Consider the following 27,099-nt stretch of genomic DNA (forward strand, 5'->3'; position numbering starts at 1 on the left):
CTTGTTGTGCTAGTGTTCTACTGTTTTACAGAATTCAAATCCTATGATCTCCATTTAAAATTTAACCTGAGGCTTCAACATTATGGCTGTTTTCCACTGAGGACAAACAGAATCATCTGGGTAGCAGTGGAGATGGGGAAAGAAATTCATCTTAGGGTTTTTTTTAATGGATAGTGCATTTATCCTTTTGTTCTTTTTATTACAGCAGTAATAAGTTCTTTGTGGTTTCCTTTTATAGATTGTTGCCAATTCTTTCTTGGCAAACCCTACTACCTCTGCTCTCTTTGCAACCATTTTGGTGGAGTATCTTCTGGATCGTCTGCCAGAAATGGGCTCTAATGTGGAACTATCCAATCTGTATCTCAAGCTGTTCAAGTTAGTCTTTGGCTCAGTTTCACTATTTGCAGCTGAAAATGAACAAATGCTGAAGGTAAAGGTCATTTGTTTTAAAAATAAGTCTGCTTTAAAAACAACATTCCTAAGAGTTTTGCACACTCTAACATTTGAGAGTCATTTAATGTTTGAAGCACTATTTGTGACACATCTCTATTTTTTTCCAAATTCCTAGTACATTGTCTTGTTTATAAGAGATGGTTTCTGTGAATATTTTCTTCATATTTGAAACTATGGAGTGATGTACTAATTCTGAGTGTAAATGGCTGATACATGACTGTGGTCTGTGATTCCCATAAGCCCATGTAACTTCATGGTCAGGACATGCTTGAATTCTTGCATATTTTCTCCCTTTGTTTCTATATTAAATTAAGAATTTTGCTTGGATTGAAAGCAGTTTTTTGTGTGTTGGTGAATCTTGTTCACTCATGTCATATTCAGTGACATGTACCTCTGAGTTAGATTTTTCTATGCTCTTGGAAAGTCTGGGCTTAAGGAATGCTATTTTTTCTACAGACAACATATTATGTATTCCAAGTATCTATTTATGTTGATGAGATCATCTCATTATTCAGTGAATTTAGAAATGCTGAGCTTGTAGCAAGAGTGCACTTTCCTCATAAAAGCAGCAGCTGCCTGTATCTAGAAAAGACATTAAGAATTTAATGGAACACTGATTGTTCTCTCATACTTTCTCTTAGTTTTTTCTTCCTTGTACTTTGTACCGAACAAAATTTTTGATACATGTAACTGTAGAACAGAGTGAGGATTACCAATTTCCCAGAATCTTCGAAAACTAACAGCAAAATAAAGCAATATTCATATAATCTTGCTTAAATTCTTGCAGTTTGTCATCAGAATCAAGGTCATTTGGATTTTATAAGATGGTGATGAAGTTTAAAGAGTGTAATTTACTACCTTCACAGTTTCATGCTTCTGTTACTTTTTTTTTGTTTCTGTAGGATGAATGGTAGGGGCCTTGGGCAGACAATTTAATTGAATGATGAAGGCTGTTTGCAGCATTTGCATAGCAATGTAGAAAGCCTTTTAGATGTTAATAATATCCAGACACATTTCTGTTTGTCTCTGGTCCATGAGAATACTGGTATTTATCAACTATTTTTAATGAATCTTGTAAGGTGTTCATGTCCTCTGCTCTAGAAAGGCCACCAGTTCCATAGCCTTTTTTACTTGAGAGAGTTTGCTTTCAAAATGGAATTTTAGCATTCACAAAAACGTGATGAAATTAGTTCAGGGGTAAATTAATATTGTTAAGTGTCCTTTCTTTTCATTCTGACACCTCTGATTTCTGCTCCCCATTCCCAGGTACTTGAGAGGAAACATTTTCTCGTTGTGTCAGATTTGCAGAATCTCATGCTAAACTCTTGTACACTACGATGATGACAAAATTGATGTTTTATTAATCTTCAAGCTTTATTTTCTTTATAGCCTCATTTGCACAAGATTGTGAACAGCTCTATGGAACTTGCACAGACTGCCAAAGAGCCCTATAACTATTTCCTGCTGCTCAGAGCACTGTTCAGATCAATTGGAGGAGGCAGTCATGATCTGTTATACCAAGAATTCTTGCCGCTGTTACCAAACTTACTGCAAGGTAGAACACCACCTTCTTTCCCTGCCCCAGCTTCTGATTTTTTTTATGTAAATAGTAGTAATAAAGTTATGTTATGCAGTTGAAAACCCCTCAAAACTAAAGCCTTCCCCCTGATAAGTAGCTTCTGATTTTGAGTTTAGTGATTGATTTAAATACCTTGAATGTGCTTATTTTCGTTTACTATCAGCTGCTTCAGGCTCCATAGTTTTGGCTGCTTCACAATTTCTGCTGCTTGTTTTTCTTCTTTTCATCTTGGGGCTGTTGGGGTTTTCTTGTTTGTTTCTTTTACTTGTTTGGGTTTTTTTTGCAATGTGTGACTTTGTTGGCATAAAGCATTTGCAGGATGAGTGAGTAGGTGAAGCAACATTGCCAGGCCACCACTGGTTTTGTGGGGAGAGCGTGGCAGTCAAGCTCTGGCTGTTCTGCAGTTGGGGGCATGTGTGTGCATCTGCAAGGGCATGGTAAATAGAAATTCAAGTAGTGCCAGACTGCAAAAAGAAATGGAAATAACAGTCAGTTTGATTAATTGAGCATTTATGCTTGCAAGAACTGTGTTCCAGAAATACTGAGGGTGAACAAGGAAATGTGGAGAGCTACTTAAACCTAATGACAAGCTAATCAGAACTATTCCAGGACTGTAGACTGGTTCAGATCTACAGCTGTAGGGATAATTTTTATTGTAGTTAGCAAATATATATGTTATCAATAAATCATTATGTAAAACTCATGTCAGTAGATTTATGGAATATGTGAAATCTTTATGGGGAGAAAAATCACTTGGAGTGTGCTTAGTCTGTATGGGGCAATTAATGCACTATAACTCACTGAATGTTTCTTTTCAGGATTTGAAATATCTTAAAGTTTTGTGTGGGTTTGTTTTTTATTGTTACAAGGCTGAGGTTTGAGTCAAATTATCTTTTTTTCTTTTCTATCTGCTGTATTCAAATGCTGCCTGGTTGAGTCTAGTATTAAACTTTAAAATATGTATAGATGCTTTTTCTTCTATATGTGTGTACATAAAAAAGCATTCACTGTCTGACATCCTTAGATGTAAGTTAGACTAATGAATGGTATTAATATTTTGTAAATCCATTATTTGAAACGCTCTACAGCGTTTAAAAACATCAGATTTTCCTGAATTGAGGAAATAGCAGTTTTTAACAGCAAACTATGGACTGTCTTTTTCCTGGGAGTGTATAACTTATCTATAACTTTCAGGACTTAATATGTTGCAAAGTGGCCTTCACAAACAGCACATGAAAGACTTGTTTGTAGAGCTCTGCCTCACTGTGCCCGTTCGTCTGAGCTCGCTGCTGCCTTACCTGCCAATGCTCATGGACCCCTTGGTGTCAGCCCTCAATGGATCCCAGACCCTGGTCAGCCAGGGCTTAAGAACTCTGGAATTGTGTGTGGATAACTTGCAGCCCGACTTTCTGTATGACCACATTCAGCCAGTTCGAGCTGAGCTCATGCAGGTAAATGTGTTGTTTCCTGTTAGACCACAAGAGGTCATTGATTTGCTGAATACTGTCAGAAATTTGTGTGAAGCTTTGGTTACAAAAACTTGAAAAATCTGTCATGAAACCTGTACCAGTCTGATGTGAGTATAGAAGGATGGTTGGTCTTGTGCTGTTAAGCTGAAAACTCTGAAAACTTAGAAGTGAATGAGTTGTTTCTCCTGTGTACTTTGTTAAATGGTTACATTCTATTTACTTTTTTGCTTCTATAATTCAAAACTAGCTCTGAGCTTAATTCAGCTCAGCCTTAACTGGCCTGCTTTTTTAATTAACAATGTTGTTTAATATTCATCATAAACATGAAACTACACTCCAGGATAGCAAAGATTTTTTAGCTGATGAGAGTAGTCTAATCTAAAACTGCATTTAGGACAACCTTGTTATAAAGCACTTGGGCTGTTGTGAACTGAGACTGCTGATATTCAGCCTTCATAAAGAACTTACGCAGGGTTAGTTACCTAAATACAAAAATAAAGTGTTTTCCTTGACTTTTCTTTTACATTACAACTTGAAAAATGTTGGAGTAAGATTTTTTTTTTACATGACTTGAACAATGTTGCAGTAAGCCTGGCCTGCCCATGTCCCTTAAACCCGCAGGCTTTGTGGCGAACCCTGCGCAATCCTGCTGACAGCATCTCCCACGTGGCTTATCGTGTGCTTGGGAAATTTGGTGGAAGTAACAGGAAGATGTTGAAGGAATCACAGAAACTCCAATATGTGGTCACAGAAATCCAAGGACCCAGTATTACAATTGAATTTTCAGACTGTAAAGCATCCATTCAGCTCCCAATGGAAAAGGTAAGGGTTTAAGTTACTTTCAATGCTGAGAAACCAACTTTAAAAATATCTGTCTGGAAGTTTTCTTGATTTGTTCTATAAACTGTGTAAGATTCCACCCCCAAAAGAACAGATTTAGGCATGCTGTACTGCTCTTATGAAGTCATAGGGTAGGGAGCTAAATTGGCCCAAATAAATGTTTTCACAGAATGGGTAAGGTTGGAACTTCTGGTATATATACTTCTGGCTTAGGTTAGGAGCAGGATCCTCATCTAGAAGTCCCTATTTGCTTTTTGAAATGTATCAAAAATTTACTGTAGAAATTCTTCAGTGGTGATTGTTCTCATGGCTCCAGTGATTTGGTTTTGTTTGTTGTCTCTAGAAGCTCTTTGTACTGTACTGGCTTTCATCTGGCAGTCACGGTGTATCACAAGTGCTTAGCTCTCACTAATTACAGCAATCTAATATCTGAGAGTGAAGCTGGATTCTGAGATAATTTGGTCTGTAGAGTTTTAATACTTACCTTTTCAATTAGACTTCCATGAGTAGATACCATCTGAATGTAGTAAGCAATTTTCTTCACAGGCAGCTGGCTCTCTGGCTCCATCCAGCCAACAGGTTTAAAAATAGCTTGGAAAAGTGATTCTTAAAATGCAGATTTACTGATTTCTCCACTGTACTGAAACTGATGAATTGAATACATATAAATATTGTAGTTGCTGACATTTACCTGTCCTGCTAGGTTTAATTCAAACTAAGTTTTCCAAAGGATTTTAGCATCTAACATTGATACAGAGCACTCTTCAGCTGCTGGATGTTGACCAAGAAAGTGTTATCTGCTGAACACTTTGTATCTATGAAAAGGAAATGTCAAAGTACAAAGAACAAAAAAAGTGGAATAAATTGAAAACAAGAAATCCTTGTTTTCTTTTAGTGCCCTGGTAGACTTTTGTGGTCTGTCTAAAACTAGTTTTTCTTTTCATTGCGATGCTGTGATAAAAACTAGGGATGATAAGTAAGTGGAAATACCAAGGAAGGAAAATGCCTGTAGCAGGGGCTTTTTCTGCATAAACTTATTAAGCATGGATGGTTAGATTTTACTTGCAATTGATAATTTCTTTTTTCATGCATTCCAGAACAATTTTTACTATTTTGACCTTTTTTTTTTTTTTTTTTTTTTTTTTTTTTTTTTTTTTTTTTTACTTAATGCCCATTTCATTTGTCTTCCTGTCTTTTGTGGGAGATGGATAGAAATTAGACAGTTGTGTTTTTATGTGTTATCTCTCTATATAAGCACAAAATAGAAATTTCCCAAAGAGATGTACTTCCCTTTTTTAATCGTCTTCATGTCTTAAAAAATTGATTAGAATTCTTCTCGAATGTTTTAAATCTCCTTGCAAAGGAAGAGTACTATTTCCATTAAATAACTGGTGTTTAGAATTTGCTTACAGGGATGTTTCATCATGCATGGAAAGGTACCTTTTATATATGGGTATAAATGCATTGTATACATACAGTATAAAGGGATTTGACACAGCAGTTATTGCTGAAAGGAAGACAAGGAAAATTTCTGAATAGGAAAGGGGAGGGACACAGTGAAGGTTTGCCTCACTCATGACTTGAAATGGTTTCTGACCATGGAGGTAAATGTATCTGCCATGAAACTTAGCACGTACAGAAGGACAGAAACTACAGCGGTGTTTTCAAGCCACGCTCTTGGGCCCTCTCTGCATTTCCTAACTTGGGCACTCCAAACTGTGCCTGCTTTGGAAGCTACTTTTAATAAATATTAATGATACCATTCCCTTGATTAATGACCTTATGGTAAAAGCCAAGAGTAAGAAGTGTGTGGGTTCTCTTGTTCCGTTCCAGGCAATCGAGACGGCCCTGGACTGTCTGAAGAGCGCCAACACGGAGCCCTATTACCGCAGGCAGGCCTGGGAGGTCATCAAGTGCTTCCTGGTGGCCATGATGAGCCTGGATGATAACAAACATGCTTTGTACCAGCTCCTTGCACACCCCAAGTATGACAATTCTTTAAACGTAAATGTGTATGTAAAATTTATGGTGTCTTTGGAGCAATCTACTTTGCGGACAGTGATTAGTCTGTGCAATTCATGGGGTTTTTGCCTGCTGGTGAAAAGGAGTTTTGTTTGCATGTTTTTTAATGCCAGTGACATGTTAATGTTTTATAGTTTAATTTTCTTCCCCTAATTACAGCCCAGTGTATAATCTATTACATATGATCAATATGATTAATTTTAGCTTCATATATTTAAATAATTGGAATATTCTGATGCTTAATTGTATTTTAGAGATTAATTTAGATTGTGACATTTTGTATGTACATCTAAGCTTTTACTAAAGTGAAAGACAAAATTCAGTTTCATTTAGTGACTAAGCTATAGCATAGTCACATACAGCCTCTGTTTATCTTGGTGTGGGAGCCTTCTGTTGGAGCTTTTCTTACATGTTTTGCAATTTTAGTCATTGATATTTCACGAGTTTATTGCTTTTAGACAACTTTAACATCTTTGCCCAAGAAGTGTGGGCTGACTTTGACTCTTGCAATGTAAGAAGTGTAGCTAAAGAGCATAGTAGCTTTCACAGTTTGGGCTTGTTAGACTTGACATAAATACAGCTTTGCAGTGAATAAGTTTTGTTGGGCAGTGATTTGATAAATAATGTTTCAATCATTCAAGATTAAAATCAAATGTCATTTTAAAAAAAGGGAAAAATGTCAAAATATTGAAAATGACATTCTGTAATTGAGTTGCAGTGTGATGCCTGTATACCTATTATTGTATATATGTGGCTTCTTCTGAACCACTGGCTTTAAATGTTCCTGATGAAATTGAGCTATCCATCATGCTGGAGACCAGTGGCTGACAAAATTAATTCTGGCTGAGCGGACTGGTCCAGCTCTATCAAAATGAGGGGAAAGCAGGAGGTGGAGAAGGAATTAGATATGCAGAGCAAACTCTGAATGAAGTTTGAGCCGGGCGTGCTGCAGTTCAGGGTTCTGTTGAACACAACCTTGTGTTTCAGCTTCACAGAGAAGTCCATCCCCAGCGTGATCATCTCGCACCGCTACAAGGCCCAGGACACCCCGGCGCGCAGGACGTTCGAGCAGGCCCTGACCGGGGCCTTCATGTCGGCCGTCATCAAGGACCTGCGGCCCAGCGCCCTGCCCTTCGTGGCCAGCCTCATCCGCCACTACACCATGGTGGCCGTGGCTCAGCAGTGCGGTGAGTGCGGGGACACAGCTCCTGGGGCCTGCAGGAGAGCTGGGCACAGCTTGCTGCTTTTACACACAGCTGCTTGTTTTTAAAATCACCACATTGCAGTTGGTGCTGGGTAACTACACTGGATTTTTGTCTGATGGTAGAATTACGTTTTAATTCCTTAGAGCAGTGGGAATTATTAAACAAATTTTAGAGAGCAATCAGTCACCTAATAATGCTCTGTAAATGCTACAGTGTCACCCTCACATTTTCTGCAAAATCTCTTTGCCCAGGACTTTGCTCCTGGGAAGCTGAGAAGCCTCAGAGAAAAATGAAAACAATAATTATGTGATTTCCTTCTCCTGTGTTTTGCTGCTTTGGAATGTGTTTGGACATTGTTTACCAACAGGTGATTGTTTCATTGGATTCTGCTGTGAATTGTTTTGACTTAATGGCCAATTATGGCCAAGCTATGTCGGACTTGGAGGAGAGAGTCACAAGTTTTCATTAGTATCTTGTAGCCTTCTGTAAATATCCTTTCTGTATTCTTTAGTATAGTTTAGTACAGTATTCTTTAATATAATATAGATCATAAAATAATAAATCAGCCTTCTAAGAACATGGAGTCAGATTCATTCCTTCCTTCCAACAACAGGGGTCCCAGAAAATGCGACACTACAGCAATGAAATAACTGCAGCATGGAACAGCTTATACAGTTCCAGAGCATTTGTGTAACTTAATACTCACAGTACTATTTGCAGATAGTCTTTAATTAGGTTGTTTCCAGTTGTGGTTTTGAAGGACCTTTAGGGGAACTAAGTAAATGTTGGAACATTGCAGTGTCTTATATCCAAGAAGAAAACTTTTTTTTTGGGCTGGATGACAAGTAATTTGGTAAAAGGCATATTATAAGCATATCACTCTTCATTGTCACATTAATGTAACTGGGATTTTTATGACTCTTCATTTTTAATTAATCTTCTTGCAGTGCATAGTCTAGTGCATAGAGGAAAATATTCAAGTAGATGTAATCGTTTTTCTTCTAGGAGTGAAGGATGCCTTACAATCCATTTATATGCAAATAGGCACAGGGCTTACTGGTTTTGCCATCAGCTAGTCCGAGGAGTAGTAAAATCTAATTAAAAGACTATTCATATTCTAATATCCCTTGTTTTATCTTTATTTCCCCTCCCCCCATTCCCTGTTACAAATTCCAGGTCCTTTCTTGCTGCAGTGCTATCAGGTTGGGAGCCAGCCTAGCACGGCCATGTTTCACAGTGAAGAAAATGGGTCCAAAGGCATGGATCCCTTGGTGCTTATTGATGCCATAGCCATCTGCATGGCATATGAGGAGAAGGAGCTCTGCAAAATAGGAGAGGTGGCCCTAGCAGTGATATTTGATGTTGCAAGCATCATCTTGGGTTCAAAGGAAAGGGTAAGATTTTTAAAAGTGTATTGAAATGATTGAGTTTCAGCCAATGCCATTTTGCTTCTAAAATTTTGGAGTCTACCAGTAAGCTGAGAAAAGGAAACTGATCAATTTCTTTGTTTCCAGGCTTGTCAGCTTCCCTTGTTTTCATACATTGTGGAACGTTTATGTGCTTGCTGCTATGAGCAAGCTTGGTATGCTAAACTAGGAGGTGTTGTGTCCATTAAATTTCTTATGGAACGGCTGCCACTGATCTGGGTCCTCCAGAACCAGCAGACTTTCCTCAAGGCACTTCTCTTTGTTATGATGGACCTAACTGGAGAGGTATGTAATGAATGAATTTCATCAAATAGAGTGGGGGAAATTTCTGGCCTTAAATTCACACAGATTGAACTCTTAGTAATCTTGATTTTGCTGAACTTCAGAATGCATTTTACCTGCAAGAGTTAGTGAATTCTAGTCATTTCAACTCAACCCAAGATCTGAAGTTAGGAACGAGGTCAGATTTTTCCATGAAACTTTGTTGAAGTTTTTGAGATTACACTTGCTGCTTTCAGAGTAGAAATGTGCAGGCCACATGTAGATCACAAAGGAGCATAGATTCACTGTCACTTACCACAGAATCACTAAGCTTAGTTGGAAATCAAAATCACAGGATTCATCAAAATAAAATTCTAAGTTGATGAGTAATGTATAGATTTGTGATCTTGTTCTGTACTTAGCTGATAAAAATGATCTCCGATGCCTCAGGTTTCCAATGGAGCAGTTGCTATGGCAAAGACCACATTAGAACAGCTCTTGATTAGATGTGCAACTCCTTTAAAAGATGAAGAAAAAACAGAAGAAATCCTTGCAGCACAGGAAAAGTCTTTCCATCATGTCACACATGACCTTGTTCGAGAAGTGACCTCTCCAAACTCCACTGTGAGAAAACAAGCCATGCATTCCTTGCAGGTGCTTGCACAGGTCACTGGCAAAAGTGTCACAGTCATCATGGAGCCACATAAAGAGGTAAGCAGAAATATTCACTGAACCGGAGCCTAAAGTTGTTTTCCAGTTTGGATTTGCAGAAATGCTTTTCTTGGTATGTTTTTCCACACTAGTGAATTAAGTTTGTTGTGCTTTGATGGCATATGTTTGTCATTTGTAAAATTTTGTTGTTCAAACATACTCAATGGCTGAAGCACTATAGAGAGTCATACAGGCTCTGCCTGACTCTTAGCCAGTATTTATAATGTCTTCAGGTTGATTTACTTCCTTAAATTATGGGCTGCTCATCCTGCCACCAATCAGACATAGGCTAGGTGATATAGACACTACATTTTGATACTAAGTTTTGTTATTCTCTAAATATGTGGCATTATTGCCATGCTTTTCCCTATCCAGAAAGAGACTATAAAATTCAGAGCTGATTGAAATAACTTTTGGCTAGACACTCTTTAAAACTGATATTGTTTACTGTTTTGGAAGATAATTGAATGCATGTAAGTCTTAAGGGCTATGACAACATTCCAGATTACGCTGAGAAACTCCTTAATTGATATCTTACTTAGCTAAAGCTGTTTAATGAGGAACATGAGAAGTTGGTGTAATGGAAAAAAGTTACACAAACTTTTTTGGTCTTCTGATGTTTTAGGAGCTTAAAATATTCTTGTTTCTTGACTGTTTGAAATGCTTCAGTCTGTGAATTTCTTTGTTGTTCATAATGTCGTGTGAAGTTATTAAATATCATAGATTTGTTCACGGAGAATATCTATTAATTACAGCTACTACACTGTTTTGTGAACTGACTGTGAATCAAAATAATTCAGATAATTACTTTTCCTCTAGCTTAATTTTTTCTCAAGATACATCTGGAGCCACAATAGAAAATGGATAGAAACCTAAAGCCATGTCTAATGGTGTCTCCTTGGTGGCTGGGTCTGTGAGGTCATTTCAATAGCTGCTCATTCAGTAATCTAAATTCCATCCCACAGGTACTCCAGGACATGGTTCCTCCTAAAAAGCATTTGCTTCGGCACCAACCTGCAAACGCTCAGATTGGCCTGATGGAGGGAAATACATTTTGCACAACCCTGCAGCCCAGATTGTTTACAATGGATCTGAATGTTGTGGAACACAAGGTTTTCTACACAGAGGTACTTTGTTTTTACGTTCTCATCTTTGAATGCAGGTGCTTCTGTATGATGGTGTTAGTACTTTCATTGTTAAAAATACATATTTTTCTTTGTGCATTTTAAACTTTGACTGAAATGCAAGAATTTCCCTTTTGAAACATCAAGAGAAGTCGGCTTTGCCTGCAGCAGTCAGTGCAGAAGATCCTCTGGTTTTGTGTTAAGACAAAGTGCTGTAGATGAAAAGCTGTCTGTAGAGGTGGGGGTGAGATAGTGGTGTTTCAAATGTGAGTAGCAATATTAAAATGATTGTTTATTTTTTTCCTAGTTACTGAATTTATGTGAGGCTGAAGATGCTGCCCTAATGAAACTACCTTGCTACAAAAGTCTTCCATCACTTGTACCTCTTCGAATTGCAGCCTTAAGTAAGTAAAACCTCCTAAGCAAGACTTGATGCAGTTAAGTGTCCTTGTGAGCAATGGGCAGTCTGCTTCCTGAGATCAGCAGAAAACCTGAGCACTGGAAGACTGATGACTGCTCTCCTTAGGTTACAGTTTAATGGAGAGAATAATGGGAAAGTATTGCTGCCTTCTTAATGACTAGAATTCAGTTTTCTGAAAGGAACCCAAAATATTTGAAGATTAATTATGTTATAAAGCATTAGGAAAACTATAGAATGTTAATAGAATTCTCATTCTTTTACTATTTTATGATGCCTGTTGATTTTGGCTATGCATGCAGTACTTTAGCTGTCTGCAATTTGAGATGACATAAAAAGAAACTATAAGAGAAGCAGTGTAGAATTAGGGTTTATTTTCTCCTCTCCTTTGAAATTGAGTTAACAAAGAGAACAAATTTACTTTAATATTTGCAGATGCTCTAGCTGCCTGCAATTACTTGCCTCAGTCAAGAGAGAAAATCATTGCTGCACTTTTCAAGGCACTGAATTCAACAAATAACGAGCTGCAGGAGGCAGGAGAAGCATGCATGAGAAAGGTGAATGTATTAAAACAATATTCCTTTTGAAGCCATTGTCCTCTCTGCTTTCCTTCTTTGGTACAAGACTTCTTGGGAAAGTTCTCTACAGGAAATATTGTATCTCTGTTCAGTTTTTGTTAATGATGCTGATAAAAGTTTGTCTCAGATGTGTTTGTTTAAGATTTGGACTTGGCCATTAAGAATTATCCAGGTTGCAATTAAGAATTATAAGCTCTTGAATAAGGACCATGGCAAATCTTTCAGTCTTTCTGTGCAGTCTTTCCCTCTTTCTGTTGGATTGGTCTTTGTAAATGAGTCGTCTTTTCTAAATAGCTTCAGTCCTCCTCAGCTGTTTTGCAAATATGCAGGCTTGGCTTTATTGAAAAAACTCTTCCCATGTTTTGTCTGTGTTCCTAAAAGAAGTGGTAGAGATCCCATAGTTGGTTTTGGAAAAGTAAAGCAGGACAGCAGAGTTAGACCTGCATCACAGTGTGATGGTTACCTTAAGGAACACGACCCTGGCTGTCCTGTTTGAGGTCAGAATTGGTGTCCTTGCCTGACACTGCCCTGTCTGACCTGTGGATGCTACATTATCATCTACAGAGGCTGGAAGAACAGGGAAAGGATATTCTTTCATCATGATTTGTTGTTCAATAGCTGTGCTGAATTCTGATTCTGCAAGATTTTAATTCCATTCTTTTAAATGAAAAGAAGAAAGCTAATGAAATTACTTACAGCCTCTTTGTAATGCTGTGTAGATGGGCTGGCATGGAACAGAGAATGTAACTGCAGTAATACTGGTGGTTTGCATTTGTTTGTGCCATTGACTGGCCAGAGGTTGTGTGACTTTTCATGTCACTGTGGTCATGAGAGGGAATGTACTTACTATTTATGGCTTGTTAACAACACAGTTGGATTGAGAGGTAGCAAATAAGGGTTGTTCTGACCTATACATCAGATTTGTCTGATAGTTTTTTTTCCTAGGATAAAATCATGCCCACAGGATATTTGGCTATGACAGGAAATTCTCTCTGGCTGCTTGCAGCCAGGCTCTTTTGACCTTTTCTGTTGCTCAGGATGCATGCAGATTGTAACACAGAAATTTGCTCTATTGCCTTCAGCCAGATTCACAGGCAGTTCTTAATATAGTGTCTCAGTAATTTGTTCATAGCTGTGTATTTAAATCATAGCTGTAGCAGATTTTCAGTCTGTCTGTAATTGTGATATCCTTCTTGATTGTTTTATGGAATATCCTACTGTGTGTCAGAAATACCTCCGTGCTTCCCAAATCCATCCTGTCACTGTGTCAATTTCCAGCACTAGATGTTGTTTGAGCTATTGTATTGAAGGAACAAAATAAAAGAAGAAAAATCAAGTCAGCTGAATCTGTTTTAAGAAAAATGCTTGCACAAAAGTCATGTCCCTCTCCACCCGTATCTTAATTGTGCTCTCTTGCAGTTCTTGGAAGGAGCTACCATAGAAGTTGATCAAATCCATACCCACATGAGACCACTGCTGATGATGCTGGGAGACTATCGGAGTCTGACCCTCAACGTTGTGAATCGTCTGACCTCAGTCACTAGACTTTTCCCTAACTCTTTCAATGATAAATTCTGTGATCAGATGATGGTAAGTCCATCCAAGTTTTTATTTTAGCTTTTCCAGAAGAAATTTTCTTCTAGCTACTATTTTTGTTGGTGAAAAATCAACAAAGTTCGGTAGTGATGCAATGTACATGTTGGAAGTAAAAGGTTTTGTTTCACTATTAATAAGAAAACTCAAATACTTTAAACATTCTGAGTAAATTTCTGAGTGGCTTCTAAACGAAAAAGTTAAGAGATTTTATTTTTTAGTGAAGACATAACTAGTTATGCTAAGGTTTGCTTGGACAAATTTACCTTTAAGCAAGGTGCCACTTGCACTTTTAACAATTTTACTTCTCAATGCACTTAATCTGTTTTGGTGCTTTCTTGATTTATACAATTTTGGGAGGTTTTGCTCTATTTATTTGCAGTGTTTAAACTGAATATGTGAATTCTTTATCCACTTTGCATGAATATTTAAATGCATACACATCAAGCAGAGTGTAAGACTATCAGATTTAAGTTTTTTGTATATATATGTACTTAAAATCCCTCCCTTCTTGAATATGGAGAGGACTTCTAGCAACAGCAAACTTTTCAACTTCGGGGAATTAAAATAACTGATAATTCTTCCCTTTGTTTCCTTCAAAGAATTATTTCTGCCTCTATATTGTCTCTTGTAGCATATTCTAAAATGAAACAGTCTAATTAGAAGAATAATGCTAATTATCCTTTCTTTGTAGCAACACCTGCGTAAATGGATGGAAGTTGTAGTTATTACACACAAAGGTGGACAACGGAGTGATGGAAATGTAAGTTAATGAATGCTTTTGTGTGAGAGGAGAAGAAATAAATAGTATTAATGTTCGGAATTAAAGAACTCATTCAGTTGTAAATGCTGCCATAACTGATTACACACTGATGCTTTGTTACAAGCTAACAGACTTGTTGGATTGAATGTAGAATATTGAATATCTGTTAGAAGTCTCAGTAAGAGGAGCTTCTTATCTGCTGACAATGGTTACTTTAGAGACTGTTCTAGGTTAGTGTGGGAGCAGCTCAAGCATTTGTATTTCTTTTCCCCCTCAGGATTTTCTGCTTAGAAATCTGTTCTTCACTGGAATGGCTGATGAGCTCAGCAGCATAATCCCCCATTTTTCATTAATATGTTTGATGTTCATAATATAGCCTTCTGAAAATGATACCTAATGGTAACATAATCCCAGTTAATTTAAAATTTCATTTATTTAAACCAAGTTCAATATTTACTAGTTGGGATCACATTAAAATCACTCTCCTAGTGAAATGAATGGCCTCAGTGTAGAAGCATGGGAAGCTGATCAGTGCTCTTATAAATGGAAAACTGTGCAGTGTAATGTCAATACTGTGTGCTCTTAGCAATACTGATGGGAATTCCTGCTTCAGTGCAGTTTCCTGTGCATTACCAGAGGTCCCACAATTCTATTAATATTTCACTAAATGCTTTTATTAAGTGTTGAGATTTATGATTGCACCTAAGAAAAAATAGGGGGAATTCTATTAATGTCTTTGTTTCTCAAATTAGAATGAAATTACATTGGCTTTTTATTTCCCTCAAAACATGGAAATGGCTTAATGGCTTTCATTTCTCTTTCCTGTCTTTGCAAAGAGAGCTTTTAATCTGAATTTGGTCATTGCTTTTTATTAGACCTAGATGTTCTCTAATGAAGTAGAATAAGATTGGTTTCTTATGTCTTAACTAAAACACTGCATTCTTCAGTTAACCTCATTTTATTCATGCCAGATAGTTCTAAGGCCTTCATATACTTTTGGGATTCACTCTTCCTCAAATGTGATGATTACAGATCTCTTACAGATCTTTTTGCAGCAAGTCTTTTAAACCACAGTGTGGCACCTCCAGAACAGTTTTTATTTGTTGCTAAGTCATGTTTAGTTGGGAATTCCCCTGATTTTAATGTTTTTTGTTGATGTTTTCTGTGTTGTTATGTGTTTCGAGAGATATGTTGAGTGGGGAGTGCACACCAGACACTTGAGAAAGAATCTGCTGTCACATCTTGAGGGACAAGAGAAGTCTGGAAACATTTCAAATAGAATTGTGCCAATGCAAAGCTGATTGTATATTACTTTTCTGCTTCCTAGTTGTTGCTCCAAAGTTTCATTAAAACTAAAAGCTCTAAGAAACTGCAGGAGCACACAGCTTGGTCTTTGTACAGTTGCTGTGGCAGGCTGTGTTCATGTGCCTGTATGTACATTGTGCTGTTGAAAAACAGGGATGGTGAAGCTGGTGGTCAGTTATTGTAGCTGGCATTTCACTTTCTCTCCTTTCTTCACAATCCTAGTGAGATTCCAGCATCTGAGACACTCATTAAGAGCAGTGCTGGGGAGTAGGCTGGATCATGCAGACTGTGTGGTTGAGTAGAGGAGCTGCTAAACACTCAGTGGAGAACAGAACTGGCCAGGAAAGCCTCATGTGCTGGTGCTGTTCCAAGCATTCCATCCTTTTCCAGCAGCATGGGATGAAGGTGCCCTTTGATGATGGTGTCAGGCAGTTCTCCAGCTGTGTGCAGATAAAGGCTGGTCAGCAAAGCCTCTTACAGAGTAGTTAAAAGGTAAAAGGTCTGTGGAGTGAGTTTTCACAGGAAAATGGTGACTACAGACAAGCTGAAAACGTAGTTAGAAATGCTGCCTAGTGATGACTGTTGTAAAGATCCACACTGATGCCAGAATAACTAAGCCTTGTTCACCTAAATAACTTATGACAGTCCTGCTGCGATCCTGAGCTGTGATCTGGCTGTTTAGAGAAATGAACAAATTAAAATGTACTATATTAAATAGTGATTAAAATCTAATTCCTTGGTCTGGGGAATAAAATATTTGATTTAAATCTTTCTTCCTCTCTTCCCTGCCTCTCCAAGGAAAGGCATGGGATTTCAGGTCATGTCTGGTAATTGAAAGAATAAGTTTTGAGTAGATGGTTGCCTCCAGCTGTCCCTCTTGTGAGAGGGTGGAGATTTCCATGGTGGAAATTCTGCATTCCAGCCTTGGAGGAGTTTAGAGGACTTCGTAGCTCGGTAGTGCAAGTACTGAAAGTGGTTTTGTAATAGATGGTGGCCAAATTTTTCTTCAAAGATGCTAAAATGTTGTTTCCCCTGACTTAATCATCTTTATTATCTTTTTATTCAGTTTAAATATTAGTGAAGCTATGTCTGATCAATGTAAAAGTAGAAAAAGGACGAATTTCATCCTAGTTCTTTGGAGGACAATTTGGAGCATGTGAGGTGCTCATTGTCTCCATTCCTTCCTTTGAGATGAGGAAGTAACTGAGCAGAGGTTAGACTGCAGCCTGAAAAATGGCATGTGCTGATTTGTTCATTATTTGATATTTGTATGGGCTTTTTCCTTTCATGCTGTGACTTCTGTTTTGGTTCAGCCTGCCACGGAAGGGGTAGAGGTGAGAAACTCAGTGCAGGCACCAGGAACTTTTTTTGTTGTCATGGTTTCTTTTGTTGTTGTTTTGTTTGGTTTAATTTTTTCTTTTAACTTGTGATTTGTTAGTTTTATCATTATGTTTTGGGCACAGTGCATTGTGCCTTTGAGTGCAGTGCTGTGAATTGTCTTCTGTTTGTCTGTGCAGAGCTGTTTTGATCCCATTGCAGTTAAGGATGTTGAGCATGTTTGTACCAGGAAGAGCAGGATTTTTACTTTCTGTGAAGTCATAATTGGTTTCAAAAGGTTTTTATGTATTCTCAGCCCTGCACTTCAGTCTATGAGAAGGGGTCTTGTGGGGTCTGTCTGGGCAGATCAGGTTAAAGGAGTGGAGCCTAATGCTTTGTGTTTAAATTCAGTTGAGAAAATGTAATACACTTGATAAAATCATCTTGGATACTGGACCTTGGTTTTAGAGAGACTGTGAGGGTGGTTTTGTTGTTTTGTTTTTTCCCTTCCCTTTTCTTACTGAAGGCAATCTACACTAGCTAGCTGAAATATGGTCTCTATTTAAATCACACAATGAAAAAAAGTGCAAAATTATTTTGGACTTCTGGAGAATTTAGTATCTAGTGAGAGAACAGAGCTGACTTTACAGTAACCAGCTGTTTGTGTGATAGCTGAATGTCTCTTCATGTGTAATCTGGGGCTGTGGGGTGTATAGCAGAAATGGTTTAGGGGGAAGGCCTGGCTGTTTGATGCTTGACCCACTTGGTGTAGAGCAGTGAGCACTGTAACTCCCCCTTCAGCAGTATCATCACAGTGTTCAGCTCTTACCTGTAAAACACCACTCTACTGGCAAGGGAAATAAAATGTGAACCATGATATTACCAGAGGGGGTAGGGCAGACTTCCACAGGTGCAATTTTTTCATGCATTATGGTAAGTGGATGCTGTGTATATGTTAACCTTTTGCATTTGGCTGCTGGCTGTGCTAATACAGAGGAAAAAAAAAAGAAGTAAGATGTGTGATACTGTTTTTATACATTATAGCCAGTAACATTTATTTAATTGTGTTTCTTTTTACCTGTAGGAAATGAAGATTTGTTCAGCAATTATAAATTTATTCCATCTGATCCCAGCTGCCCCACAGACTCTGGTTAAACCTCTTCTGGAAGTTGTTATGAAAACAGAACGAGCAATGTTAATCGAGGTAAAAGTGGAAGTTAACATTGCTGAAATTTTTGCTTTATAGTCTTAAACATTAGTGTATGATAATTATAATATTTTAAATATCGTGTGAGAACATTTGATGCTAAAATATGCTCTTCAAGCCCTTAGGAGATATTAACATTTGCCTTACACCCTTAGAAGTGAAGTTTTGAAAGTATCAATAAATTCTCATCATGCAAGTTCTGAACATTTTGTATCTGCATAAATGCCAAGTCAAATGTATTTTTCTGAGTGGTAGTAAATTAGTAGGAAATACCCTATACTCTGCATTTTTAATTTAAAGTTTATGAATTTTTCAGGCTGGCAGTCCATTCAGGGAACCATTGATAAAGTTTTTGACACGTCATCCATCCCAGACTGTGGAGCTGTTCATGATGGAAGCCACTTTAAATGACCCACAGTGGAGCAGAATGTTTATGGTAAGCTGTGTGGGGAGAGGAGCTGGATAAAGCCCTCAACTTGACAAATCTGATAAACATCTTTTGCATATTTTTTGCTTGTATGACCTTGTAGTCCTTAATCATGGTCTTATTCTTGACTGCAGGGTTGCTGTTCCTGGTTTTGTATTTGTTTGTCCTGAAGTGTTGATTTTATACCTTTCCAGATCATGTAAGGCTATTACTGAAGTGTAGATGTTATTTTTATATCGGTGAAATATAACCTCTGCAACTCTGGAGTGGAATATAAAAGCTATGGGATGATATAGTCGCCTGGCATTTTGGCTTTTAAAGGTTATTAAAATTATTTCTTCCCCTTTTGCAGAGTTTCTTGAAACATAAAGATGCCAAACCTCTGCGGGATGTACTGGCAGCTAATCCCAACCGATTTATCACCCTGCTGCTGCCTGTGGGCGCCCAGGCAGCCGTGAGACCTGGCTCCCCCAGCACCACCACCATGCGTCTCGACCTGCAGTTCCAGGCTATCAAGGTGTTCATTTATCTTGTTTGTCCCTGCACTGGATAGCTAAAAACCTCTTCAGCTACAAGCCTCTTATGTCCAGGCTTTCAGTGGGTGTGTGTGTCATAGAAAACCACTTGTAAAAATGTGGAGTGTTTGTAGCCAGAGCTGCTTTGAGAAGGAAAAAGAGACTCAAATTATCTCTGCTTTTTTTTTTTTTGTCAAGTAGGATGCAAGAGGACAGCATGACAACAGAAAAGAGAAATTTATTTTTTTAAAATCTAAACTATTTTGTATTTCACTCTTTTGTTTTGCTGTTGAATATTTTAGCACCCTTAATTGACCTTAAGCAAGTGCTCGTATATCATTGTTTCTCCTGACAGATCTCTTGTGTGTTGACTGTGCATTTGTCTTGTTTTGCTTTGGACAGATCATAAGTATTATTGTTAAGAATGATGAATGTTGGTTAGCAAATCAACACTCCTTGGTGAATCAGCTGAAACGTGTATGGGTGAGTGAAGCTTTTCAGGAGAGACATAGGAAGGAGAATATGGCTGCAACAAACTGGAAAGAGCCCAAGCTGTTGGCCTATTGCTTACTGAATTACTGCAAGTACGTAAAAATCTTCAGTTCCTAGAGCCTGCATGTATTTTTCTAATTTTAATTTTGAAAATACTGTGAAGGTATATAGGCCTACTAAAAATGGTTTGCAGTTATTGAAGAGAAAGTGTAATATATCTCATAATATTGCTATTAGCTTTAAAACCATGCATGTGGTACTGGCTGCTCTTGCTTCTCTGCTCCTTTAAAAGATGAATTTCATCAGCATAGCAGTTTGTGTATTTTTTTCACGGAAGCTTTGTATTTTATGTGTTTTCACAGAAGGAATTATGGTGATATAGAGTTACTCTTCCAGTTGCTTCGAGCTTTTACGGGTAGATTTCTCTGCAATATGACTTTCTTAAAGGAATACATGGAAGAAGAGATCCCCAAAAACTACAGTATCCCCCAGAAACGGGCTTTGTTCTTCCGGTTTGTAGACTTGAATGACCCAAACTTTGGAGATGAGCTCAAAGCCAAGGTAACTAAAGCAATTAAATCAAAGAAGCCTGGTATTTAGGTTTAATTTTCTTCTTGGGAACTAGGGCAACAAAACTCCCTTACTTAAATGTCAACGAGTTTGATAATTGGCAGAGTCATTTAGGTGAAAATATCATACCTGAAGAAGAGCGATAATAAACAGAGACAGCAATTCATCTTGTGCTCAATGCTGGCTGCTTTAGTTTACACTTTCTAAGAATCTATGCCCTTGGAAGGAAGGAAGAGGGGGGAAAAATTGATGTGTGTTTTTTTTCTTGGGGTTTTATGTGTAGTTTCCTTTTGTAACTCAGTGAGTGTGTCCAACAGGCAGGTTTACATGTGGGAGTACTTGAATGTTGGCTGTAATAGTACAGTAAAACTTGCTTTGTTTATATTCTGTAGGTGCTGCAACATATCCTGAATCCTGCTTTCTTGTACAGTTTTGAAAAAGGAGAAGGTGAACAGCTGTTAGGCCCCCCAAACCCAGAAGGAGATAATCCAGAAAGTATCACTAGTGTTTTTATAACAAAGGTAAGAGTCTTTGTTTACATTCAAGTATTTGAAAATTAAAACAAAAAGTTGTTCCTCTCATTGGACTTTTCATCCTGATTTGAATTAGTTGTTCTGTTCTGAATATTATGGTCTGTTATGTGGAATTGCTTCATAATGCTGAATGTGAGATCCATTAGTCATCAATAGGATGGGACTACAATTTTCAGTTCATGCTGTTTTCAGAACTGGAATGTGGCTTTAGAAATGGGCCTTACTTGGCTATAATCCCAGACCAAGGAAAGCTTTCCATGACTCAACATCAGTGTCTTTCTAATTCACTGCTATTTCATGGAACCAGTCAGAGGTTATAAAACAAATGTTGTTGAAGATGAGGGTTGGGGTATTTTATTTATTTCTTTTTATAGGTTAGCAGTTTGGGAGTTCCCAGATGTGCTCATAATTTAAAGGTTCACTCTTCAGGAGGTTGTTTTGTGGGTACTAAACTGAGTCAAGACAGCAGTTACAATTAGTTCTTAGTCTTTTTAAAAACCACTCAAAAAGCAAAAATGTGGTACTTTGCCTTTATAATAATAAAAGTAATTTTTTTGTCAACTTCATTCTCTCTTCTTTGATCCTGCCTTGAACTAGGTACTTGATCCAGAAAAGCAGGCTGATATGCTGGATTCTCTGAGGATCTACCTGCTGCAGTTTGCCACGCTGCTGGTGGAGCACGCCCCCCATCACATCCACGACAACAACAAGAACAGGAACAGCAAACTGCGGCGCCTGATGACCTTTGCCTGGCCCTGCCTCCTGTCCAAGGCCTGCGTGGACCCAGCCTGCAAGTACAGTGGCCACTTGCTCTTGGCACACATCATTGCCAAGTTTGCCATTCACAAGAAGATTGTTCTGCAGGTATTGACCAGGGACTTGTGTTAAGTTCATGGAGTGCTTTCTTTTATTTTAAGATTCAGAGTAGAAGCTGCACGATGGTTTTGAATAATTATAATATACTGAATATAATTCAAACACCACAAACAAATGCAGAAGCAGCAGGCCAAAGGTTTAAAACAGGTTTACTTGGGAATAGGAGAGTATAGAAAGAAGTGTGAAGAAAAGTGAAAGCAGGAAGGGTAAGTAAGACAAGTAGACATTTTGGTTGAATTAGCAAAATTGGGAATGTTTCTTCATTTAAGAGACAGACACTTCAGTTCACAATGTGGGGACCAAGGGAAAACTTCAAATTGGACAGTGAAGAGGGAGGAAGAAAAGGGGCTATAAAAGAAACAGGGAAACAGAAGTATATGCTCTATGCTTCTGCTGCTGATGTATCATGATATTTCTAAGAAATTATGGGCCTTTAGAGAAAAATCGTGTTTTTTAGAAAACGTGTGTTGTGGTTTCCCTTTCTTTATAAATGCTTTGTTTTTGTAAATGCATGCAGTATTAATGCTGATGAGAAGCTCTGCTGTTCAGGTTTTTCACAGCCTTCTCAAAGCTCATGCAATGGAAGCCCGGGCTATTGTCAGGCAGGCCATGGCTATCCTGACTCCAGCCGTGCCTGCTCGAATGGAGGATGGACACCAGATGCTCACTCACTGGACACGAAAAATCATTGTGGAGGAGGGCCATACAGTGCCCCAACTAGTGCATATTTTGCATTTGATAGTACAACATTTCAAGGTACTTGTACTGTTGCTCTGTACTCACTGTATCTCTCCTGTATCAAGGAAGTAAATAGTTTGATTAGAAGAAACAGGATAATCTGATTTATATGGTTTAGCTTCAAATGCATCATTTGTCTGTAAAGATACTTATCTATAACTGAATACAAGTGTTTAATAGCGAGTAATTTATTAAGCTCTGTCATGGTTGAAGTTGGAACTCCAAATGTCAGGTTAGACTCTGCAAGATGAATTCTCTGCGCATGTATTAGCAGTGTTCTTTAACAGGTCTGTGAAGATACTCTAGGAGTTCTTTTAAAAAAGTGCAGAACTACATTCATTGCCATCTTCCAGTAATTGTTTTTTGTTTGACTTTATGTATTCTGTGGGATTAACTAGATCACTTTTATCTGCAGCTAGTGTGTGTTGGGAAACATTAAACAAATGGGGGAATGGTGCAGAATGTCAACATAGAAACATTTTTGAAAACATGTATTAAAATGCTATCCAAAGGGACAGCTAATACAATTTTTTCAGGAATTGATGCCTCAACAATTTTTGAAAGAATATCTGAGTGTGTTCAAATGTGAGTGGAAGCTCTTTAAAAGGCTTGGAAAAAAACTGGTATGATTGGTCCTTGAGAAAAACCATGAGTCTTAAAAAGAAAATGTTCATTTGAATGTATTGCATTTGAAATCAGTAGTCACTACTGAAAGTTGTAGCCAAAATACTATTTTCAATGCACCAGTTAATTTTCCATATTGCAAAATTTGAAGTGGTACAGGTTTAGCGAACTTTGGGATTGATGATTGTAAAACAATTTTGCTTTATTTCAACTTTGTAGGTTTTGTCTAGAATGTTTCTGGTTAATGACTAACATTTCTGTGAAACCATTTTTTCAGGTTTATTATCCTGTGAGACATCACTTGGTTCAGCATATGGTTAGTGCCATGCAGAGACTGGGCTTCACTCCCAGTGTTACAATAGAGCAAAGAAAATTAGCTGTGGATCTTGCTGAAGTTGTTATTAAATGGGAATTGCAAAGAATCAAAGACCAGCAGGTAGGAAATCAAAATAAATGGGTAAAGATTGAACTGTTCCACAGTTTAATGTACTTTTTTTTAATATGCACATTGCTGATATTTCAGCCAGATTCAGATATGGACTCAAGTGCAAGTGGTGAAGGAGCAAGTTCTGCCTCATCTGCTGTTAAAAGAGGATTGTCTGTGGACTCTGGCCAAGAAGTAAAACGATTCAGGACAGCTACAGGAGCAATAAGTGCTGTAAGAGAAAATCTGGATTTGTTCAGAGACTCTGAGTAGTGTAATTGTTTTTTCCACATGACTCGAAACTCCCTAATTTGAAGGTTTTAGCTTTAGCAAGTATTTAAAATCTATTCTTGTTGTTTTGCTCCTTCAGTCTGGCTGATGGCTTTTATGTTTTGTGTGCATGCAGGTGTTTGGACGGAGCCAGTCCTTGCCAGGAGCTGATGCCCTCCTTGCCAAGCCCATTGACAAGCAGCACACAGACACTGTTGTGAATTTCCTGATTAGAATTGCTTGCCAGGTACTGTGGTTATTCTGATATGCAGATACCAGTGTGGAGTAGCAGCCAAACACATAAACCCCTCTTTTCACACAGGTGCTTTTAGGCTTGGATTATTCTAATGTTTCTGTGCTTTGTTTTCATTATTAATTTATATATTTGGGTGGTGCTGCAATGTATGCTTGTCCTATTGCCTAGGTTAAGTGACAAGAATACTTTATCCCAAAATATTTAGAGAGTTTTATAGGGAATAACTGTATCTAGGGATAATAATTGTAGTTTTTTTTTCAAAATCCTATACATGGAATTACTTTCCTGTAGCATGTAGATCTGAAGTTTTTCAGTAAATTTGGAGGGAATTAACTTTTCTAGAATGGGAAAAATTATCTGGGTGTACCTCCAGTCTAACAGATTTTATGGCTTCTGCAGCAGACTCAGCTGGTAAGTAGCATGGGATTTTATATCCCACAGTCCATTGCACAAAATAATGTGCTCTTAAGTATAAAGGTGAATTGAGTAAAGAACTGCACATGTTTATGGATACCTTGCAAACAGTAAAGATTAACCATCTTGAGTATGTTCAGAGTTGTAGTAATAAAGGATGGCATGAAACTTTTGTTTAAATACACCCTTGATGGGTGATTTGGGTTAATTAGCAAGCAATTTAGAGACCAGTTCTGGTGTTTACTATTAGTTGTCAGCTTTTTATGCATTAAATGCTGTGTGACTGTACTGATAAAACTACTTAAGCTCATCCATTTCAGAAATAAGAAATTACATGCTTGCATGGAATGAATAATAAATTAATGACTTGGTTCCAAAAGGGTGTCATTTTGTTAACTGTGATTAATTGCTAGGTAAATGACAACTCCAACACTGCTGGATCCCCTGGGGAGTTGCTGTCTCGTCGCTGCGTCAACCTTCTGAAAACAGCTTTGAGGCCAGACATGTGGCCCAAGTCAGAACTGAAGTTGCAGTGGTTTGATAAGCTGCTCATGACTGTGGTAGGTAGCATTCTAGTCCTGTAGGTCTTAAGGTTTCCCTGGCATGTGGGATGATTGAATACCAGTCATATCTGGATATAGATTTTTACAGTACTAATCTTTTCTTTGCAGTGAAATAAATAAGTTGTTAAGTGTGTGAATTGCAGCAGTGGTTATAATTTGTAGAGCTGCAGTGCTGACTGGTTGGTGTGGTTTATTTATTTTTGGGGTTTTTTTCTTAGTAGGTTTTAACAGATTTGATCTGAGTTTAGTAATCTATGTAATTCCTGTTTACCCTACTCACTGCCTTTTTGTATGCTTTCTCTTTAGGAACAGCCCAATCAGGCCAACTTTGCCAACATTTGCACTGGCTTAGAGGTCTTAAGTTTCCTGTTGACTGTGCTACAGCCCCCTGCTGTCCTGAGCAGTTTCAAGCCCCTCCAAAGAGGGGTAGCAGCCTGTATGACCTGTGGGAACACCAAGGTTTTGAGAGCTGTCCACAGTTTGCTCTCCCGCTTGATGGGAATTTTCCCCACAGAACCAAGTGAGTGGTGTTTTCTTCCTCTTTTTATCCTTTATTGCTGCATAACTTAAGTGGTTGAGGGGTGGGATAAAGGCACTCTTTGGAATGTGCTAATATTCTCTTTTATGATTCCTGCATTTAATGGTCCATTTTAGCTTGCACTTTCAACCTCTGATTAAAAAAGGAAAAGCTGAAAGAAGTAATCATGTGGAATACATCATTATCCATTGACATAAAAACTTAATAACCTGTGGCTGTCATAACTTTAGTTCAAAAAATGCATGCTATAAATTTAATGTATTTTTGCAATTAGAGTTTTTCAGCTTCAGAATTGCAATTTTTTAGTTATTAAATTTTGCTGTTTTGCTGAAACAAGGAAAGGAGATAAAGTGTAAAAAAGAAAGGCAATAAATAATATGCTGTGTCTTAATAGAAGCTAATTTAGATGATATTTTCATGGAAAAAAGTAAATCAGTAATGTAAGACTGCTGATCAAATTGAGTAACTCAGAAGAAGTGGTACACTATTATCAAAGACATACTGGTATAGTAAAGAGGTTTATATAAATGAGGGATCTGCTTGTGTCACCTTAGATTGTTGACAGTATAAGACTCCAGTGATGTTGTAGTGACTGTACATTGACAGTGTAACTGTTCTTTGCCTGTTCTGTGGATAATGCTACCAAAACTAAACGCACCTCTGAACTCTGCAGGTACCTCAAGTGTAGCTTCCAAGTACGAAGAGCTGGAGTGCCTTTATGCTGCAGTTGGGAAGGTTATTTATGAAGGACTGACTAATTATGAAAAAGCCACCAATGCCAACCCTTCCCAGCTCTTTGGTAGGTGTCCCACACCCCTGGCAGCTCTGTGGGAAAGCCCCTGAAGGGTCATGTCTTTGTCACAAGTTTCCTTTTCCATAAATCTGATCTGATGCAGAGGAAGCTGTGGGAAGCATTTCAAGCTAACTTGAGAGATGAGCTTGGGATGTTATGTCTGTGAAGAAAGGGAACAGAGGAGGGTTCATTGTGTTGTCTGCTCCCTGAAGTGACTTGGGAGCAATTTTTGGAGGTGGGGAGCTGTAGATCTGCTAGGTGGAAGCCTTTTGTATTCAAAGTGCATAGGGAAAAGGTGCAGTATTGATATTAGCCAAAAAATAAAGTAAGAGTTACCGGCAGCTTCTTACATGGAAAAAAACCAAATCCTGAAGGTCCTCTGAGATACAACAGAACAGTTCAAGGAATCTGTGTAGAGTCTTATGTGTTCCTGCCTTTGTTTTTAATTTTTTTTAAGCCTTGTTTATTAGCTGATTTAGGTAGTGCATTAAGATTTATGTATTTATAGATCTTAAATGCTCAGTAATCAAGAAATTACAAAAATACTATTTATTTATTGAGTGACAAAATCTGAATTTTTAGCATAGACCATTCTGAAGAGCTGAAATGTTTTTCTTTTCTTGTTTTTTTTTTTTTGTACTTACTGAACTGCTAGACTACTCAGCTACATAATGGAATGACAAAGATATATAGGAATAATAGAGTTTGGCCCAGAACTGGTTGTGTCGGTAATACAGACCTGAAATTGTACAATGTTGGAAAACCTGCTGATTTAAATGGCAAATGTCCTTCAC

General features: G+C 37.9%; 1 protein-coding gene across 2 annotated transcripts in view; it reads left to right on the forward strand.

Moving 5' to 3' along the window:
* LOC119706882 (transformation/transcription domain associated protein) overlaps positions 1-27,099 on the forward strand; it is a 76,196-nt gene that overhangs the window by 11,828 nt on the left and 37,269 nt on the right. Inside the window, exons 19-46 of one of the 2 annotated variants that reach the window (XM_038151071.1) lie at positions 239-430; positions 1,843-2,008; positions 3,227-3,483; positions 4,123-4,323; positions 6,175-6,353; positions 7,351-7,550; positions 8,745-8,962; positions 9,083-9,280; positions 9,707-9,967; positions 10,933-11,094; positions 11,399-11,495; positions 11,945-12,066; positions 13,507-13,677; positions 14,375-14,443; positions 18,150-18,269; positions 18,589-18,708; positions 19,052-19,216; positions 19,617-19,798; positions 20,069-20,267; positions 20,669-20,797; positions 21,407-21,673; positions 22,235-22,441; positions 23,325-23,483; positions 23,571-23,705; positions 23,878-23,988; positions 24,825-24,971; positions 25,281-25,494; positions 26,186-26,311. In XM_038151071.1, coding sequence (XP_038006999.1) covers positions 239-430; positions 1,843-2,008; positions 3,227-3,483; positions 4,123-4,323; positions 6,175-6,353; positions 7,351-7,550; positions 8,745-8,962; positions 9,083-9,280; positions 9,707-9,967; positions 10,933-11,094; positions 11,399-11,495; positions 11,945-12,066; positions 13,507-13,677; positions 14,375-14,443; positions 18,150-18,269; positions 18,589-18,708; positions 19,052-19,216; positions 19,617-19,798; positions 20,069-20,267; positions 20,669-20,797; positions 21,407-21,673; positions 22,235-22,441; positions 23,325-23,483; positions 23,571-23,705; positions 23,878-23,988; positions 24,825-24,971; positions 25,281-25,494; positions 26,186-26,311 — 4,774 coding nt within the window. The remainder of the gene's footprint in view (positions 1-238; positions 431-1,842; positions 2,009-3,226; positions 3,484-4,122; positions 4,324-6,174; positions 6,354-7,350; positions 7,551-8,744; positions 8,963-9,082; positions 9,281-9,706; positions 9,968-10,932; positions 11,095-11,398; positions 11,496-11,944; positions 12,067-13,506; positions 13,678-14,374; positions 14,444-18,149; positions 18,270-18,588; positions 18,709-19,051; positions 19,217-19,616; positions 19,799-20,068; positions 20,268-20,668; positions 20,798-21,406; positions 21,674-22,234; positions 22,442-23,324; positions 23,484-23,570; positions 23,706-23,877; positions 23,989-24,824; positions 24,972-25,280; positions 25,495-26,185; positions 26,312-27,099) is intronic. The other variant, XM_038151072.1, reaches the window with a different exon arrangement.

Source organism: Motacilla alba, chromosome 14, assembly GCF_015832195.1.
Source record: "Motacilla alba alba isolate MOTALB_02 chromosome 14, Motacilla_alba_V1.0_pri, whole genome shotgun sequence".
In the NCBI taxonomy this organism is placed as follows: Eukaryota; Metazoa; Chordata; class Aves; order Passeriformes; family Motacillidae; genus Motacilla; species Motacilla alba.